The following is a 16,863-nucleotide window of genomic DNA, read 5'->3' on the forward strand; positions in this document are numbered from 1 at the left end:
GAGAAGATTTCCTGTAAAAACTGGTACTGCCTGTACCAGTTTTTTGGGCACTCTCAATACCTACAAATTAACAACAGAGTGGAAATCCTGCATCAGGTTCAAAGTGACCACTGAGAAAAAAACCTGCCATGGAGCCTATAAAAAAGCAGCTTTCACTCTACTAGGACTCCTTAACTACTGAGCACTTTCCTGCAGGGCACGAGGCTTCTTAGGGTGCTTGAGAAATGCCTTTATAAAAGGCTGAAGGAGCAATCAATCAGTCTTCCCCTTCTAGCAGATGAGAAAAGATGATAATAATCAGTATATGCTCCTTCCACCCACTGAAAACACTAAAGCAACTTTTTACTTTATTCCAACTGGGAAAAATCCAAATTACATGGCCCAAAGTTATAAGAAACTAATAATGGAAAGATAACTAGCTTACATACAAATATACTGAGAAGAAAAATGAAGCATGGCACATTTGCATTTAGCAACAGAAAACCTCAGACTTAGTTATTTCTGCATGTGAGAGATGGTAACACATCTATCCACAGACCTTAAGTTGCTCGTCCACTACCCTTGTGACTTCTCCAGCCATGGATTCAAGTGTCTCTTGGATTGGATTGGAGAGTGAACCATTTGCTCCTGCCCAAGAAGCTCCACCGAGGTGATACAGATTTGGTAAGAGCTGTAAGACATGAAGAGTACCTTCAGAAAACAGGCTGATCACTGTCTTCAAACCAGGACAAAAAGCAGGAAATTTCTTTGACTGAAACAAAGTCTTCATAAATTAGAATTATCTTATCACTTTAAATACTAACTATAGTTGGTGATCTGAAGAAAATACTCTTTTGTGACACATATTATTATTTTCACTGCCCAAAAAGAGAAAAGCTGCAAGCACACACAGAACTGCTCTCAGCACTGCCAGCATGCTGGGAAAGGCTTACTGTTTTGGAGTTCTTAGCATCCCGCATCAGCCGTTCTGCACATTTGACATCCTCCTGTACAGCGTCCACACCACAGTTTCTTAAAGAGTTGAGATGATCTTGCACTTTTACACATATTCTGTCAATCATCTACTTGAACAAAAGGAATACAAAAGATAAAACATCAGAACGTTGGTCAAACACAACCTTAATCCAGTCTAGGTAGAAAATCAATAGTAGCATGATGAGATTTGCAGTGACAATATAACAACCTGGAAAGGCATGATAAGACCTTGGCAGTACGTCAATACTATTGAAGGAAAGAACTACATCTCATGAAGACACCCCTAAGCATTGCAAAATAAATAAAACTTTACCATCAGGAAAAATAAATGCTATGGAATATTTCCCCCACAGAAACCTCCAGGATAACTGCAAATAATCAACAAGTTATCCTACGTAAGCGTTACTCTGGTTTGGATCAAATTAAATGCTGAAAACGTTTTTGATGTACCTAAGACTATAGTCTAAAGGTCTCTGAATTGTTAAGAAGTTCAGACAGTAAAAGAAATCTCTGTTCATTCAACAAATACTAACAGCGATTTCTCCAGTGTAAGCAAAACGCAAATGCGCAGGCTTCTGCAGTATTCTTTTTAAATGTAAATATTCCTAGTTGCAAGGGAATTAAAACTATCAAAGCAGAAGTTTCCATCAGACATTTCACAGTGGGATAAATTGAACTTAATCTGTACCCGCAAGACAGTTCATTCAACATGCTGCAAATGCAGGGCAGGTGGTATATCTGTATCTTACAAGACAAACCACTAAGAATGCCTGACACATAGTCAGCTTTGATTAAGATATATGAGGCGGGGAGATATAATAGTTAAAAGTCTTTATCAGCCCACTTAGCATACATCAGAATCGGCTATTTGACATTTTGAGGCAACATCTGAGTGCACGCACCATCATATAAAGGCTACAGCTCCAGCTTCTTATATCATTAGCAATGAGAACTGAAATAATTTCACAGCATGCTCCTTTTCAGATCCACATGAATCTTTCTCTTCAAAGGGTTTTGGGTGGGTATTTTTTTTAAGTACAAAAAGCTAATTAATTATTAGACAGTAGAAAGTCTCATTGGGACATCTGGACAGAAAAAAAAATACACTCTGGGAATAATAATGCAATTCTATCATACTAGAGAGTCTTTTTCAGCTCTCTTTTAAAACTGTTTTTAAAATCCATCCCTACTGTACACAATTTAGTACAGAAATTAGTAACTTTATTTCAAAATAACAATAAATTACATTTCCTGAAACTTGATGTGTATGTGGTGTTGGAGAAAAGCACAACTAAAACCAACAAGATATAAAAATCTGAACTTATTTCATGTAGAGATTATTTACTGGGGGGAGAAAGTGACATTGGAACAGAAAAATTACTAGAATAGAACAATTGGTCTTGCAGTTTTTAGTGCCAGTATATCTCCATATACCATTTTCTCTCTCAAGAGGTTAGAGTACAACTTCAGGTTCCAGTAACAAAACACTATCCATTAAATTTGAATAACACAGGTAGAGCACAAGCAAACCAAACTGTTCCTGGTTTCAACAGTAGTTTACTTGGTAATACCTTGAGTCTTTCTCCACATGGTACTGCTGTATAGAAGACCTTCATCTCACACATGCTTTGCTTCCAAATACATTGTCATTGATAATTAATATCTCTTGGGAAACAGTATAACCCATGAGGCGCATCTTAAAAGTACTCAGAATGAAAGAGAACTTCCTCCCCAAGCACATTTTAGGAATTGAGATGTCCATTAAATAAGAAATTCTTACCTGCTGAGTGGTGCTAGTGACAATGCCTTGCTGCAGCCGATATGCTTGCTCCTGCAGGTACTTCCTGGTCTCATGGTTACGAAGCAAGTAGTTTTCTATCTAAAAAAAAAAAAAAAGGCAGAAAAAAAGTCAGATTAGGAGACTGATTTGTGTCTTCATATTGTAATTTGTTTTCAGTTTTGTGTATTCAGTTTTTCAATTCTGCTGTGTCAGAATTAGGGACTAACAAGAAAAGCTGCCTAATTATTTGTTTATCATCTGCAAACTTTATTTTTTGTGCCTCAGTGCTTAATAACCACATCGGCAAATACAAATTCACTCACAAACTAGTGAAACATGGTTAAACATTGTGGTTTTGCCAATATTTTGTGAAAGACTATTCTATTTTGAACAATTTAGCAAGTTATGCTGACAAAGGATTAGATCCTGGTTTGAGAAATATTTAAAGGGACTCTTAACTGTTAGGTGTTGTAGAGCTCATGATGACTCAAGATATTTGATTCATTTATTTTAGATGTCTTTGTCCTGCTGCAAAGACACAAATTTGAATAGCAGTATGTCTGAAGAGAAAATAAACTATCTAAAAGTGCCTAGCTGATAGTGCAGCTTCAGTTCACCTGTTGGTTAATTAAAGCTAAGCAGTACAGAAGTGCTTTTTAGAGACAAGTGATTCCTGCTGACAGGCCACCACAGTTGTCACCAGTAGTACACACCCACCATCAGTTAGCTTCATGGCACACAGAATAACCCCCTAACCCTGCTTTATCAAACTTGGCGAAGCCAAAAACACCTATTAACAAACTGTTCAAGGTTCATCAAAAGTGATGGACCTGGTCTGAAAAAGAGAGGGGAGGAAAGGATGAGTGGAGTAGCCAGCAGGTTGTGAGGCTGAGATCAGTGGGGACAGTTGCCTCTAAGGTGGTAGCAGTAGCAAGAACTGCAACATCTGACCATGGCCCAGAGCAAATCCCTGGGTTTATCCAGTTTGCCCATCCCAAGCCAAGTGTGCTGCAGAGACACCAGAGCTCGGGAGGGTGGCTGCTGTGTTCATCAGTCAAGTCAGTGCGGTTGTTCCAGCACCAGGCTCAGCCCATGTAGGGAGGCTTGCATTCCTCACCTGCAGGGAATCACCTGTGTTGTGTCCACAGCACCACTCCTGACACTGATACCTTTTCTAGGAGGTAACTTCCTCATGTTGTGTGAGGAAAGCCTGAACCACACATTAAAATAAACTCCGAGTCTAACAGTATTAGCAACTTTGATATGAATAAAAGGAAATGCTCTTTGTACACAGTGCCTAATTAACACACAGAATTTAAATCCCCATGGCCAGAAGCTTCCCAGTATTTTTTTCAGAAATGCACCTACCAGTCTAGATGTGAACCAGGCCAATTATATTAAATGAGATGTAAGAAATATGTCCATCCCCCATGAATCAGATTTTTAAAAGCAGAATTGAGAGAATTTTCATGCATCAAAGAAAAAGATACTAACTACCAACACTTCTCCCTCTGATACTCAAATTACAGAAAGCAAGGATCATACACATTTGCTTTTTAATCACAGTTATCTGTAAGAACTACTTATAACGCTTTTATGACCTTACCCTGGCTGAAGGAAACTGCTCATTAAAGAGATGTGAAATGTGTGCCTCCTGATTGAGCAGGAGGCTTGTTTGGAGCTTGCAAGATTTACCATATTAAAACTCAGCTGGGAATTTTATAACTCAGGCAAGTGAAACACTACAGATACTGTCAACACCTTTTCATCCAAAAGAACATGCTGGTGCAGTTGCCTACTTAGGGCAACACAGTGTGTGAATTTTATATGTACAATATAAAATACAGGCAGTAAATGTTTTCATCCTCCCTCAAACTGAAGAGCACCCTTTGTGTTGTACAGAGCTGACTGCACTTTTTATGCCAATATAAAAAGCATGCACCAGTAATTCTAAACATTTGGTAATACCCACAGGCACATATGTAACAAACATGCAGTTTCTAACTCTCTCTTTCATAGTCAGGCACACAGTAATACCAGGTCTAGTTTGCATTATTTTAGTTATGATATTCTGACACTACACCACTGCACTCCATCAGTCTTCACTCCCAGCATTCTGCGGAATAAAAAGCTCTTGCAGCACTTGATTACCACGTATATGTCTCTGCAAACCAAACAATCCTTGAATGCAGTATAGAATTCTTATGAAGTCTCAGAAACTTAAAATGACTGTATTTTTGCTGGTTTGATTTCTGTTCATTGGTGGCATATGCAATACCTTTTGCAGCGCCTCTTCTGTTTTCTCAGGATTTGTTTTGAGCGCTTGGGAGGCATCATTCATCGGTATAGGCATGAATCTCAATGTATAATTCCTAAAGAAAAAAAAAATTGATGGTGAATGTTAATCTAATTACTGTATCTCTTTATAATCACTGTACTTTTTTAATGAAAAATAACCTAGAAGGGAGAAATAAAGTGCATGCAGCTTGTCCATGGAAGGCACTAAGAATATATTTTTCACATTTTTAAGCAGAATAGCTGGAAGTATACATGCTCTTTTTTGCTGCTAATTCTTCTTTACTACTAGACAGAGGGGTAGATTTTGAAAAACAGTTACATGGTTGATGCCCAGTGGCTGCTGATTAAAAGCATACTGCCCTCTGTACCTCTGTGCACAAGGCTAGATTATTTTTGTGTATCTAAACAGTATAGGGAGAATCCGTGCCTGCTGGAAACAGTATCAGATCTAAGACTAAATGGAAATATTCAGTAATAGACAGATAGCAACTAAGAGACTGAGTTTTAGAAATGTACTATTTAATAACTTCTCATGTTTACAACAATTTGAAGACACTTGCTGCATTTTTAATAAAAAGCTGACAAAACAAGCATAGCATCTCCACATTGCTTTATGCAAACAATTGCTCCCTGCATTTTCCTTATTTGCTTGCAAAATATTTCTGCACCTTTGTCCATCTGCTGCAATAAGAAATTAAAGACAGGAGTTTGGGCCTGAGTCAAAATTACATTTAAACTCTGAGAGCATAAACTGACTACCATAACACAGTTATACTTAAAATGCCACCTAAAGTGGTATGTCCAGACAACTTCAGACTTGAATAAATGGGGGAAAAAAATCCAGCAGGAAGTTTTTAAAACCTGGAAAGGAAATTATTCTTTCTATTTTCAATTAATCCTTTATTTCCTGCAAACATTTCTTTCTCCTCCTTTTGCAAACATCCCACTAACCGTCTGCTCCTATTCCACCCAGAGCTACACAAATATGTTTGGAACCCTCTATTCTTGAGTGCTTTGAAGTTGGCAATTTCAATTGAGTCACCACCACTGATGACAGCAGACCATGCTACTACCAACAGCAGACACCTTAAATAGTGCGAAACTCCAAGCTTCTTTCCCTTCTCCTCCCACCAGGTGCTTGGACACGTGCAACACCATTCTCGCAAGGGCAGTGTCCTCCTGAACTGCAAACACACCAACTCCTCATTGATACCACCCAACATTTTAAATTATAATGGAAGGCTTTTATGTTTCTTCCCCAATGCAAATGGTGATGTATAGCTGTCAGTGGCAGGCAACGTCCCTGTCCTTCCACAGTGTCCAATTGTCTACTGCATCAGTCAGAAAATTAACTCTTCTTTCTAGCTGTCTTGTCCTTCAAAAGAACATTGCAAACTATACAGACCCTGCTATGTGTCCTCATGTAATACTAACCAGTGTCCACCACCATGGGGAGAATTTTTAAATGTCAAAGATGCTGAGCTCAAAGACAGATAATTACAGAACTTGCTGATTGCCTGACAGGTGGGGTATTTATTTAGTTAAAAAAAAAGAAGGTAGATTTCTAAGGATCTCTGCAGCTCTTTGACATTTAATACATCCCATTCATTGAAATCTGTAATTGCCAGCTCTCATGCTAGCACCTATATGCTAAATTCAATTTAGTCAAAGGCTTGGTGCACCCTTCCCTCACACATATGGACACACAGAGCTGGAGGAGAGCAAATGGACGGTAAGGAGATTTCCATGGACACACAATCACAGAGGCAAAACTTTAGAAGACCACTGCCCTAAGGGAGGAAGGAAATCCTCTGTACTTGGGTTACTTTCAGACACACAGTATTATTTTCATCTAAGAATTCACCAGCCCTTAGGGAAAAATAGCAAGAATTTAAAGCTCACTTTTCAACTTTATCATTATGCTTTGTTTCTCTGTTTCCTTGAAGTCTAAAATATTCCCCCATTCTTCTTTTTATTAACACTCCACTTGTCTCTTGTAAAGGAGTACATTTTGCTGCAAACTCAATAATCCAGTAATTTCCTAAGACATCGATATACTCAGCAAAATACCTATATTTAAAGGATGTTAAATTTCAGAGAGGTGCTCAAAGACTGTAGAGGATGTCCCAAAAGAGGTACCCAAAACCTCTTCTTCTAGATACAACATGTGTGACAACAGTCCTACATTTCATCACATTATTTCCCTGTAGTAACTTCTGATCCACACGCTACATATGCTCTGTGCTGCAGCGGAGATTTTACTTACAGGAATAAGATTATCTGTTTTTCAGGTCAGGGTGTGTGAATTTCACATCACTGCTAATGGAAGAATTCACAGCCCTCTAACAGACTCCAGCATTTCTCCTCAGATATTAGAACTTCAGCTATTTCTTCAGTCAGTCCATATAGAAAAAAAATCTTTCAAAAATTAACATGAGACAATGCTGCAGAGTCCTGTGACAGAGGGGGCTCTAGGCTGCAAATCACATGTTTATCTTCAGATTAAAATTACAGAGATACGAGACCCTGCTTAATGGCCAAGCTGAATAGGATGCCCACTGTTCTCAAATGCCCTCCTGAACTGACACCTACAAGGGACTCTGCAGAAAATCTTCTCAGGACTTCACATGGTCTGGGACGCCCCTGGGGCAACATCTGCCACCAGCCATGCTCCTGGAATTCCCTTGCAGGAATAACATTTTCAAACAACAACAAGCAGAAGAAGAAAAGTTGGAGATTAGGAAAGAAAAAACCTTCCAATTACTTCAGCCTGTTTTAAAGTCTGCTACAAATCACCTCAGCCTCCTGCCCATGCAACTAAAGTCTACCTTTCTTCTTGTTTTGAGGTTTGGTAGATGAATATTTTTCAAAAAATCAGAATAACGTGTAGAACACATGTCCTCAAACATCTTCAGTATATTTCATTCAATTTTGAGCAATGGTTCTTTTCTACAGAATATTGATGGCTTCAGGTATTTTTAGGAAACATATGGTGAAGAATATTCTCAAAATGTCTTCAAGATGGATTGTTTACAGCCTAATTGTTTTCAGCCAGTACTGACAGTTCCTCTCTTCATGTTTAAACCTTTGTTGCTTGTGGCTTAGTGTGTGATGTTATCAATGTTTTTGACAATTTAAAAATCTTTAAGGCAACATAAAATGACCTCAGCTTCCAAGTTAAATAAATGAGATGTCACCCAGAAAAAGTACAATGCCACATAATTAACTGGGGCATTCCGGGGGTGTTTTTGTTTAAATTACTTGCTTTTGCCTCAGGATTCCCACCCCTTCTCTATTTACTCATCCAAACACTTTGGAACAGAGAAACAAAGCTGATGCTAGCCAGAAAACAAGTGCATTTCTTTTTCTACCAGACTTCCCCACACTATTGCCCTTTAACAGAGAAATGTCTGCAAGTTGACAAATAACCTTTGCAAATTATTATTCACTACTATCAATGGAATCACTGCAAAATTATTTGCTTAATTATACATAATTTATCTAATTTCCCATATCAGAGGAACTGAATTCATTTCAAAAGTGACCATATAGACTACAATAGTTTCACAAACCAAGTAACTTTATAAGCTCTAGCCTCATGCCCCCTGCAAGGGTTAAGATGCTCCCTTAAGTAGTTACACAGTTTTACAAGATACCTTGTCTAGGACCTAGCAATAGTAGGTTACATTCACTTTCCAAAGACAGCCTTTGCTCCTGCCAGAGGGATTTCATGATGTGAAAAACTTCAGCTGCTGCTTAATTTAAATCTGTAATTTTTCTCTCTTAAGAAAAGTAATACTAACATATAAAGAAATGTGATGGATGTGGAGGGAGATGAAAGCAATTTAACTTCTATCACTGGTAATAGCTGCATCTGTGAGTAAACTCATGGAAACAAAATGACCCAAAGCACAGCAATTACAACGAAAAACTGCAGTTCCTGAGATCATCACTATTAGTTTCAACTTGCTAGGGGAAAGAAAAAAAGTCAGACCACAAAGGCCCACTTCAGTAATTTTCTGTTATTATGTACAGCTTCATTCACTAGAATAGAATTTCTGCACACTATCGACACAAGAGAATGAAGCAAAGGGAAAATATTACCAAATTCAGAATTTTAATGCTAAGAGCAGAACTCAAGGACCTTAATGCTGATAGGAGAGTATGGATGAAAGAGTCACAGAGCCTCTTCCCATCCTTTTGAAGGATGTGAAGTCATGAATTTTCCTTTAGATTAAACATCCTGACGCTTAAAATTGAGAGCACTCAGCATCTTCAAGATCATATTGACTGCGGTGAGAACTGCAGCTGCTCAGATCATTCAGGATCTTTGGCCTCTTCATCAGACATTCAATTACTTGAGACTTACTTTTCCAGCGCCACAGCTATGTCCTGGAAGCCCTGTGCAGTGATGTTATTCTTGTCCCATATTACCGTTCTGAAAGGTGGTGGGAAGAAGAAAGAAAAGTAGGAGTTAAACAAGAGCCACCAAATAAATCCATAATGAAGCTCTGCATATTGAAATAACACACTGCTGAATATTCAAAATTGCAGAAGGCAGCACTTTAAAAACTCGTCTTTACTTAGACAGTAAATCCTTGAAATGACAGAAATTATGGACAAACACCCAAAATCCAGTTTCTCTTACTTCAAAGGGGACTCTACTGTATTTTCTATCACTAACATAAGTACCTTACTTTTCTAAAACGCAATTAACAGAAAGATTTGGACATAAATTCCTGCTTTTTTCAGGAATAGCATCAAAACCAAAGTTCAAATGTCTGCTTTGCAAGGCCATACTGAAAAAACAGAAAATTGCAGTAACTGGTCAATCTCTGTTCCACATAGGCTACACGTATTTTAAAAATTCATGCTGATCAGAGGTCAAAATTTGCAGGCTATTACACATTCAGCCCTGCACTAAGCTCATCACACCATTCATATGATTCCCCATGCAACACAAGTAGCTGCCAAAATAAACCATTAGGTTGGGTGCATAAATGGTAGCTCTTTTGAATACACAGTAATGTTAAGAGTGATCAAGCCTTTCCCTCCTCCCCCAATTCAGACCACTCAAGCAGACTGCTTGGCAATTTGCAAACACATGTTCAAAGATCTCATTAGTAGGCAGAAGAGACAGACAAGCAGATAAATCTTGCTTCTGCTAGAGCACCAGTTGTAGCTGTTCTTAAAAAAAAAGGGCACAAAACCAAACAAAGATTTCTGGTGTTTAAAAGAGAGAAAAAAAAAGATAGATGGCATGCTTTCACAAGTATTGACATCCTTCTGTTGTTCCAGAATTATCCCTCTGTTTTTTAGATGAAAGGTAAGAAAGAGAGGAAGAGAGATTCTACACTCACTCTGCAAACATCAGATATGCTAAGGGTCAAATCTTGAATATTTCTGCCACTGGAAAGTGTGTTTATATTTCTACCTGGGTGTCATTTTATAACATTTTGGCAGAACTGGTTACCATTGCATTATTCAGACTGTAATCACACCACAGACTGTGGTGACATTATGTCAGCTGTGACATTCAGCATACTGTGAAACATTTCAGTCTGCCACCCTGAAATGTATCAAGACTTTATTTCCTCAAATATTGTGGTCATTTCAGGTTAATGCATTCAATAAACCTAAGCCATCCCTCCAGTGCTTTCTTCACATTTTTAATATTCAGTTTGGGCATAGCAACACAAAGGCCAGAGGACCCCTGCCTCTTGAACAAAATAGCCAAGACTGTTTGGGGGAATTTCTTATCCTCCAGGGAACAAATACTTGGAGACCAAGTAAAAAGTGGGTTTTTTACACTGACAATACACTAAGGAAGGTTCATCTGCACAGTCTGACAAGGAGGAGGGAGGATTATCTTTCCTGATGAGGGTGACATATTTAGGGGTCCCCATCCAGATTTATGCTGATTGAAGGTTTTACTGTTTGTGAAACACATGCTGGATAGAAAAAGAGTGATACTCTCAAGCCATCAGTGCCAGACATGCTAAAAAGCAGCGAAGTTGTTGGACAGATGAAGTTGCAAAGATATGCCAAGGTCCATCAACACAGTAGGAAGGGGAGAAAGGAAGGATGGATGGTCCATGCTGCTCCCCATTCTGAATTCCACATGCTCTACATTCTACAAACTGACACTTCAGAAGACAAAGAATAATTCACTTCAATTTCCTACCCAAGTGTCAGAATTTTCTCTGCTGGGAAAGCCTCCAGTAAGAAAGAGAGAGCAGAACACAAGAGAGTAGCTAAGCACTAGAATTGAGTTCCCAGGGACACTGTGGAATCTTGGTACTTAAAGATCTTCAAAACCTCCATGGGCAAGTCCCTGACCAACCTCACATAGCTTTAAATTGGCCCAGCTTTGAGAAGAACATTGGATTTAATTAATAGAGAGCTCCATAACAATGTGATTTTTTCTGTCATTCTAGAAATTTGAAAAGTCTTTTGATTCTAAGAAGAGGCCTTTCTGTTTAAATGTAGAAAAATGTCCCAGTTTCAGTTAAGGAAATGTTTTTGATGGGACAACTTGCTTCTCTTGTTTTTCTGTTGTTATTTTCCTTTCTCTTAAGTAAAAGAAGGATGAGAATCCTTCCAAATAAAGACACTCTTAAGTGGCTGTACATAGAAAGGTTCTGAAGAGAAACAGATTGAGAATAAGCCAACAACTTCAGTATTATTAAGCCATTCTACTGTTTACTGCAAATAAGTTTCCCTTACCTGAGTTTGGTGTTTATCTGTAGGGCTTTTGCCAGCATCTTTGCTCCCATATCTCCCATGGCATTTCCACTAATATCCACTTTTGTGAGAGAAGTATTGCTGCCCAAAGCATTAATAATGATGGTGACCTCAGTCTTCAGCTTGGAATCCGCGAGGGACAGTGACTGTAGAGGCTGTGGATTATAGAAAATGCAATGATAACAGAAGCTGATAATGCACTCATTCCTCAAACACCAACTAAAAGAAGTTACAATCTTGCCAAACCCTTGGGAACAGCAGTAAACATCAAAAAATTACTTCTGTGTTAGTTGCAGATCCTACAACATGTGATAAATTGGGAGTTAATAACTTACAGCACAGGTGTCAAACATGCTCACAAGCAGATTAAATTTTAACGCCTTGTGAAAAAATTATTTTCAAGTGGCAGTGCTTCCAACTTCCTGAGTTCTACTAAATACAGAATACAGTGTAAACCTCAAAAAAGGCAAGATGACAACAACCAGCTTCACAAGATATCTTCCAGTGTCCAGTGCGTTTTGCTTAACCAGCATTCACATTTTCAGTGAGAAATAAAAGTATTTACCATTCCCCTTCTATCCCTCAGGCTGAGATGTTTGCCCAAGGGCAAATTACAGTCCAAGGCATTGTTAAAACATAAACAGTTTCCTTAAAGTGTTTTATTATGGTTACTTCAAATTTAGGAATGATTTTGCATATCTGTTCCTTCAACAAAGGGCATGGGCTTTTCAAGAAAAGACAAAACTATAGTAGGTCTGAAATTCAAAGCAATATTGAGTATTTATTACAATGAGTAGGTCTATTCATTGTAATAGATACTACAGTATTTTTCAGTAACTTTATTTTTTCATGAAGCATATTAAGCTGAAACTATCTTATTTGGCTCCAGCAAGTCACACTCCAAGCCTCAAAAAAACTTTGCTAAAAATGCCCCCAACACTCAACATCAGGAGCTCAAGAACCATGGTTAATCTATCCCCATGCCTTGCATAGATATTACAGCTCCTAAAAGTGTAATTTGTCTTTGGTGATGGATGAGGACTCCACAAAACATTTCCCTTGCTCAAGTGTGAGTCCATACAGGGGAGTGTATCGTCATTATATAGCCACTTAGGCATGTGTTGAAGGATGAAATATTGGAGCCTAAAATCCTCAAATAGCCAGTACAAGAAAATCAACATCTTATAACAATGAGCCACAGAACTTATATTAGATCCTGAAGTTTAGATTAGTGAAAATAAACCAACCAAACTGTGCACACCTTCCAGGGTCCAAAGTCCTTGCATCATACCTGCTATACAATGGGATCTGACCCCAGAGACACCACTGGATTACAGTGATAACCAAAAAACTTGCGACAATGCAAGAAATGCACTTACTAATGAGGAAAAGCACAAAAATTTGGAGGCACAGCAGGTTGATAATTATAAAGTCTAATAATAACACAAGCCACATGCTGGTTTTATTTTAAATGGAAGTTATTAAACTACTATGCTAATACCCTTAATCTGTCTGTTTTCAATTTTTATTGCATGACATGAAGAGAAATGTAAAGAATTATTAAGAATTTAAAAGCAACATTAACATAAAAATGCTAACATCACATTTAGAATGGCACTCAGGAGCTCTTGACAGAAGTCTGAGAAGCTCTTTTGCTGACAGATTCACAGTAAAGCAGCACCATGCAGCACTAGGAGAAATCAGCAATAAACTTGTGAATATGAGATTGTTTCTTTTTTTCATGTGTCACTTTAGAAATGGGCATTGGAGTAACTGAGCTGCACATGATCCCTCCCACATAATTTTTCTAAATCTCATATATCCTCCCAGGAAGCTTCTTGCATTCCAACACTCTGACAAAACAATATATGACTGAAAACACTTCTGTACTGTGTTCTGTAAGGATTGACAGCTATGCACCATCTAAATATTCATTAAATTATCTGATCATTACATTAAAAATCCCAAATGAAACAACAACAAACAAACAAAAAAACCCGAATCAAAACCAAATCCCCAACAAATATGGGCAATACTCTACAAACACTAACTTCTTTTAATAACTTAATAGTTTTAGCTAGATATTGAGAAAATAGAAGTCTAAGGAGCACTTTCAGTGTCCCTGCTACAGAAAACAGGTACTTTGCCAATATAGAGAAAACGCCAATCTTTTTAAGGAAGAGGAATTCTCGAAGTACAAATATACAACTAGAAATTGTATGATTTTATTCATTGATTCAGTCATATTTCTGTTGGAAAAAACCCTAGGAATTAAATCAAGCTAAATTTGTTTTTCCTAAGAACAAAAATGCTGCAAAAAGCCTCCAGAAGCCAATTCTGCAGCAAGCACTGAACTAACAACTAAAGATAATCATCACTAGAAATTCACTGCACCTATGCAGGAGTGATTACCACTCTGAGCAACAACACTGCATACCTGCAGTGTAACATCCATTTTTGCAACAAGAAAAGGAATGGGCACATTAAGAATACATTATAATAGTCTGCACAGTATAGCACCTATTTATATAGAAAAGACATGAAAAGAACCCAAAAAATGAAATTAAATGTTACATTCTTTCTTATATAAAACACCTGGGAAGCTCTGCTATGTAGGTTACTACTACTGCTTTTAAATTATGCAGAATTACATTTGGGTATCACTCTATTTTAACAGTCATAGAAGCAAGCCACTGATTGTTTAAATCGTTTTACTCATGACTCACACTAACACAGCAACAGAGCTATTTAAAGTGTGCATAAACACATGAAGAAGCATTTAGAGATTATTATTTTAGGTTAAAGCCACTTGCTTCAGCTTTCCATGCAGACAATGTGCAGTCCCCAAACCATGCAGTGTGCTCTGGGCAACATCACACCCTGGTCTCTGCAACTGCATCTTAAATTTTTCATGTCCTGTGGCAGTAAATGCATAGTATTGTTAGAATGGGGACCACCCCATTTAAGATTCAAATTGAAATAGCTAGAGACTTAAAATAATTTTCTAGCATCGAGATACAGTGAGGACAATACTAGGCAGCTTTTTGCAACATATTTTTCCCATAGTGCTACAGAGTCTGTCCTCAACTCTCTTGCTGCTAGGAGATGGTTCACGCTGGTTTTAGTGCTTGATGAGACAAAAAAAAAAACCCAAGATTCCTTCACTGAAGAGAACTAACAAGAGAAAAGAACATGGGGAAAGAAGAGGCAGCGTAACCCCAAAAGGATCATATGCTATATCCCAAATGTTAATGAAGTGACATGAAGGAGACACAGTTATTCTAAGTAACTAAATAAAGCAACTTTTTGGTGAATTATTTCATTATAACACTGTTTGAAAACAGAATGACAATACATTGTGTATTGTTAGGTTAGGTCAGGAAAACATGGTAAGAATTACAGGAGCACATCTGACCAGTGTATAGTGTAAAAGGCAGAAAGTCAAACAACAAATGAGGCTGAGAAAAGAAAAGGAATGCAAGAAGTGGAAGCTAATGATGCAAAGGAGAGACAACTGCAAGAATACACACAAAATTTAGCAGCTACTCTTTCCTATAACCTGGAAGTTTCAAAACCAGAAGCCAGGAAAGATAAACAGAAGGTTGTAACACTTTAAGTAGAAATAATACAGTGAAAGTAGAAATTTTTGTTCTTAAGAAAAGATAGTAAAGAAAGGAGTCATAAAATAGGGGAAAAAATTCAACAGCGTGTTTAATAAGATGATTTGGGCACTGCAAGGACACAGAGTGCATTGATGAGGTGTTTTAAGGTATGGTCTGAGTGGCAAGAAATGTTCACCTGCAACAGAACAAAGGAATAATGAAAATAGAAAACATACTAAATTACATTTGCTGGTGATTCAGTTCTTCAGGACAGCTGTGAAAGGATAAGCATGAGAAACAGGGCAGGACAGAGACAAATGCCCACACAGAAGCAGCAGGTAGTATCTGATGAAACGAAATCACTCAGAACAGGATCAAAAGGAAAAGGAAAGGAGGGGAAGGCAGTCCTGCAGCATTCCCTTTAGAGGCAGAGTAGAAAGAGGTGGTTACACAGCACAAAACAAAAAGGCCAGCTTGGTACACCAAGAAGCAACACAGAGCTCCACCAATACATTACTTAGCACAACCCTACATCTAACTTGTGAAAACAAGGATTTTTATTAAGGTGCTTTCATTACAGGTGTTACCTCAATTAGAGTTAGTTTTGGTATCTGTATGAAGAACTTTACCACATCACACTGATATCCCATGTTTTAAAGAATAAAATGGGGAGGAAGGCACAGAATCAAGAAACACCAGTACCACTAATCCCATTTAAGAGGACAGAAAGAGCATAGAGGACTAGTTTAATAAATCACTTCAAATACAATTGAGAACTAAGAAAAAGGGAATACGGAATATGAGTTGAATGACCTTGCAAGGCAAGAGACCTTGGGAATCCTGGTTAAAACTGCCAGATACAGACACAGATGGGAGGACAAGACAGCCAGGCAGTTAATATGAAGAGCATGAACTTGGAGGTGAGACAATAAAGACAACAGGAAGTAGCAGGTGTTCAGACAACCTGAGTCTACAGTCGGCTGTCTCTGGAGAATGAGGAAAGCTTGCTTGGTACTTGCACAGGAAATCAAGGAGAAAGAAAGGACTAAGATAGAGAAATAAAGATTGACAAGCATGAGAGTAACAGAGCATCTTAAGATCCGCTTCTAACCATAACTAGGATGCCAAGAATGGGCAAGAACACAAATTCAACCACAAAAGTCTTTCAGAATAAAAAAAGTAGAGATATTAAGGAAGTGAGCAAGCATCCCAGCAAGGTACCCTAAGAAGGTTTTATGAAACTGCTCCCAAGACTAAGAAAGGTGAAAAACAGCACAGTGAATGGTTTATTTGCATCTTTTGAAGAAGGAAGGAATTCTGAGAGATCACTGCAGTGACCTTGCATTTTGCCAAGGAAAAAAAAAAGTTAATACACGAGAACAGCTATCAGGAAATCATGCATTCCATAAATAAAAAAAAAAAAGCATTGCTATTGAGAACACTACCATTGTAATCTCTTATCAG

At 38.0% G+C, this 16,863-nt stretch overlaps 1 protein-coding gene across 4 annotated transcripts in view; it reads right to left on the bottom strand.

Moving 5' to 3' along the window:
* The window catches only part of CARMIL1 (capping protein regulator and myosin 1 linker 1), a 189,095-nt gene that overhangs the window by 49,700 nt on the left and 122,532 nt on the right, over positions 1–16,863 (bottom strand). For all 4 annotated transcript variants that reach the window (XM_030943984.1, XM_030943981.1, XM_030943985.1 and 1 more), the window contains 6 exons: positions 11,780–11,952; positions 9,423–9,491; positions 5,034–5,127; positions 2,756–2,854; positions 933–1,061; positions 539–670 (listed from right to left, as the gene is read on the bottom strand). In XM_030943984.1, the coding sequence (XP_030799844.1) occupies positions 539–670; positions 933–1,061; positions 2,756–2,854; positions 5,034–5,127; positions 9,423–9,491; positions 11,780–11,952 (696 nt within the window). The remainder of the gene's footprint in view (positions 1–538; positions 671–932; positions 1,062–2,755; positions 2,855–5,033; positions 5,128–9,422; positions 9,492–11,779; positions 11,953–16,863) is intronic.

This window comes from Camarhynchus parvulus, chromosome 2 (genome assembly GCF_901933205.1).
Source record: "Camarhynchus parvulus chromosome 2, STF_HiC, whole genome shotgun sequence".
Lineage (NCBI taxonomy): Eukaryota > Metazoa > Chordata > Aves > Passeriformes > Thraupidae > Camarhynchus > Camarhynchus parvulus.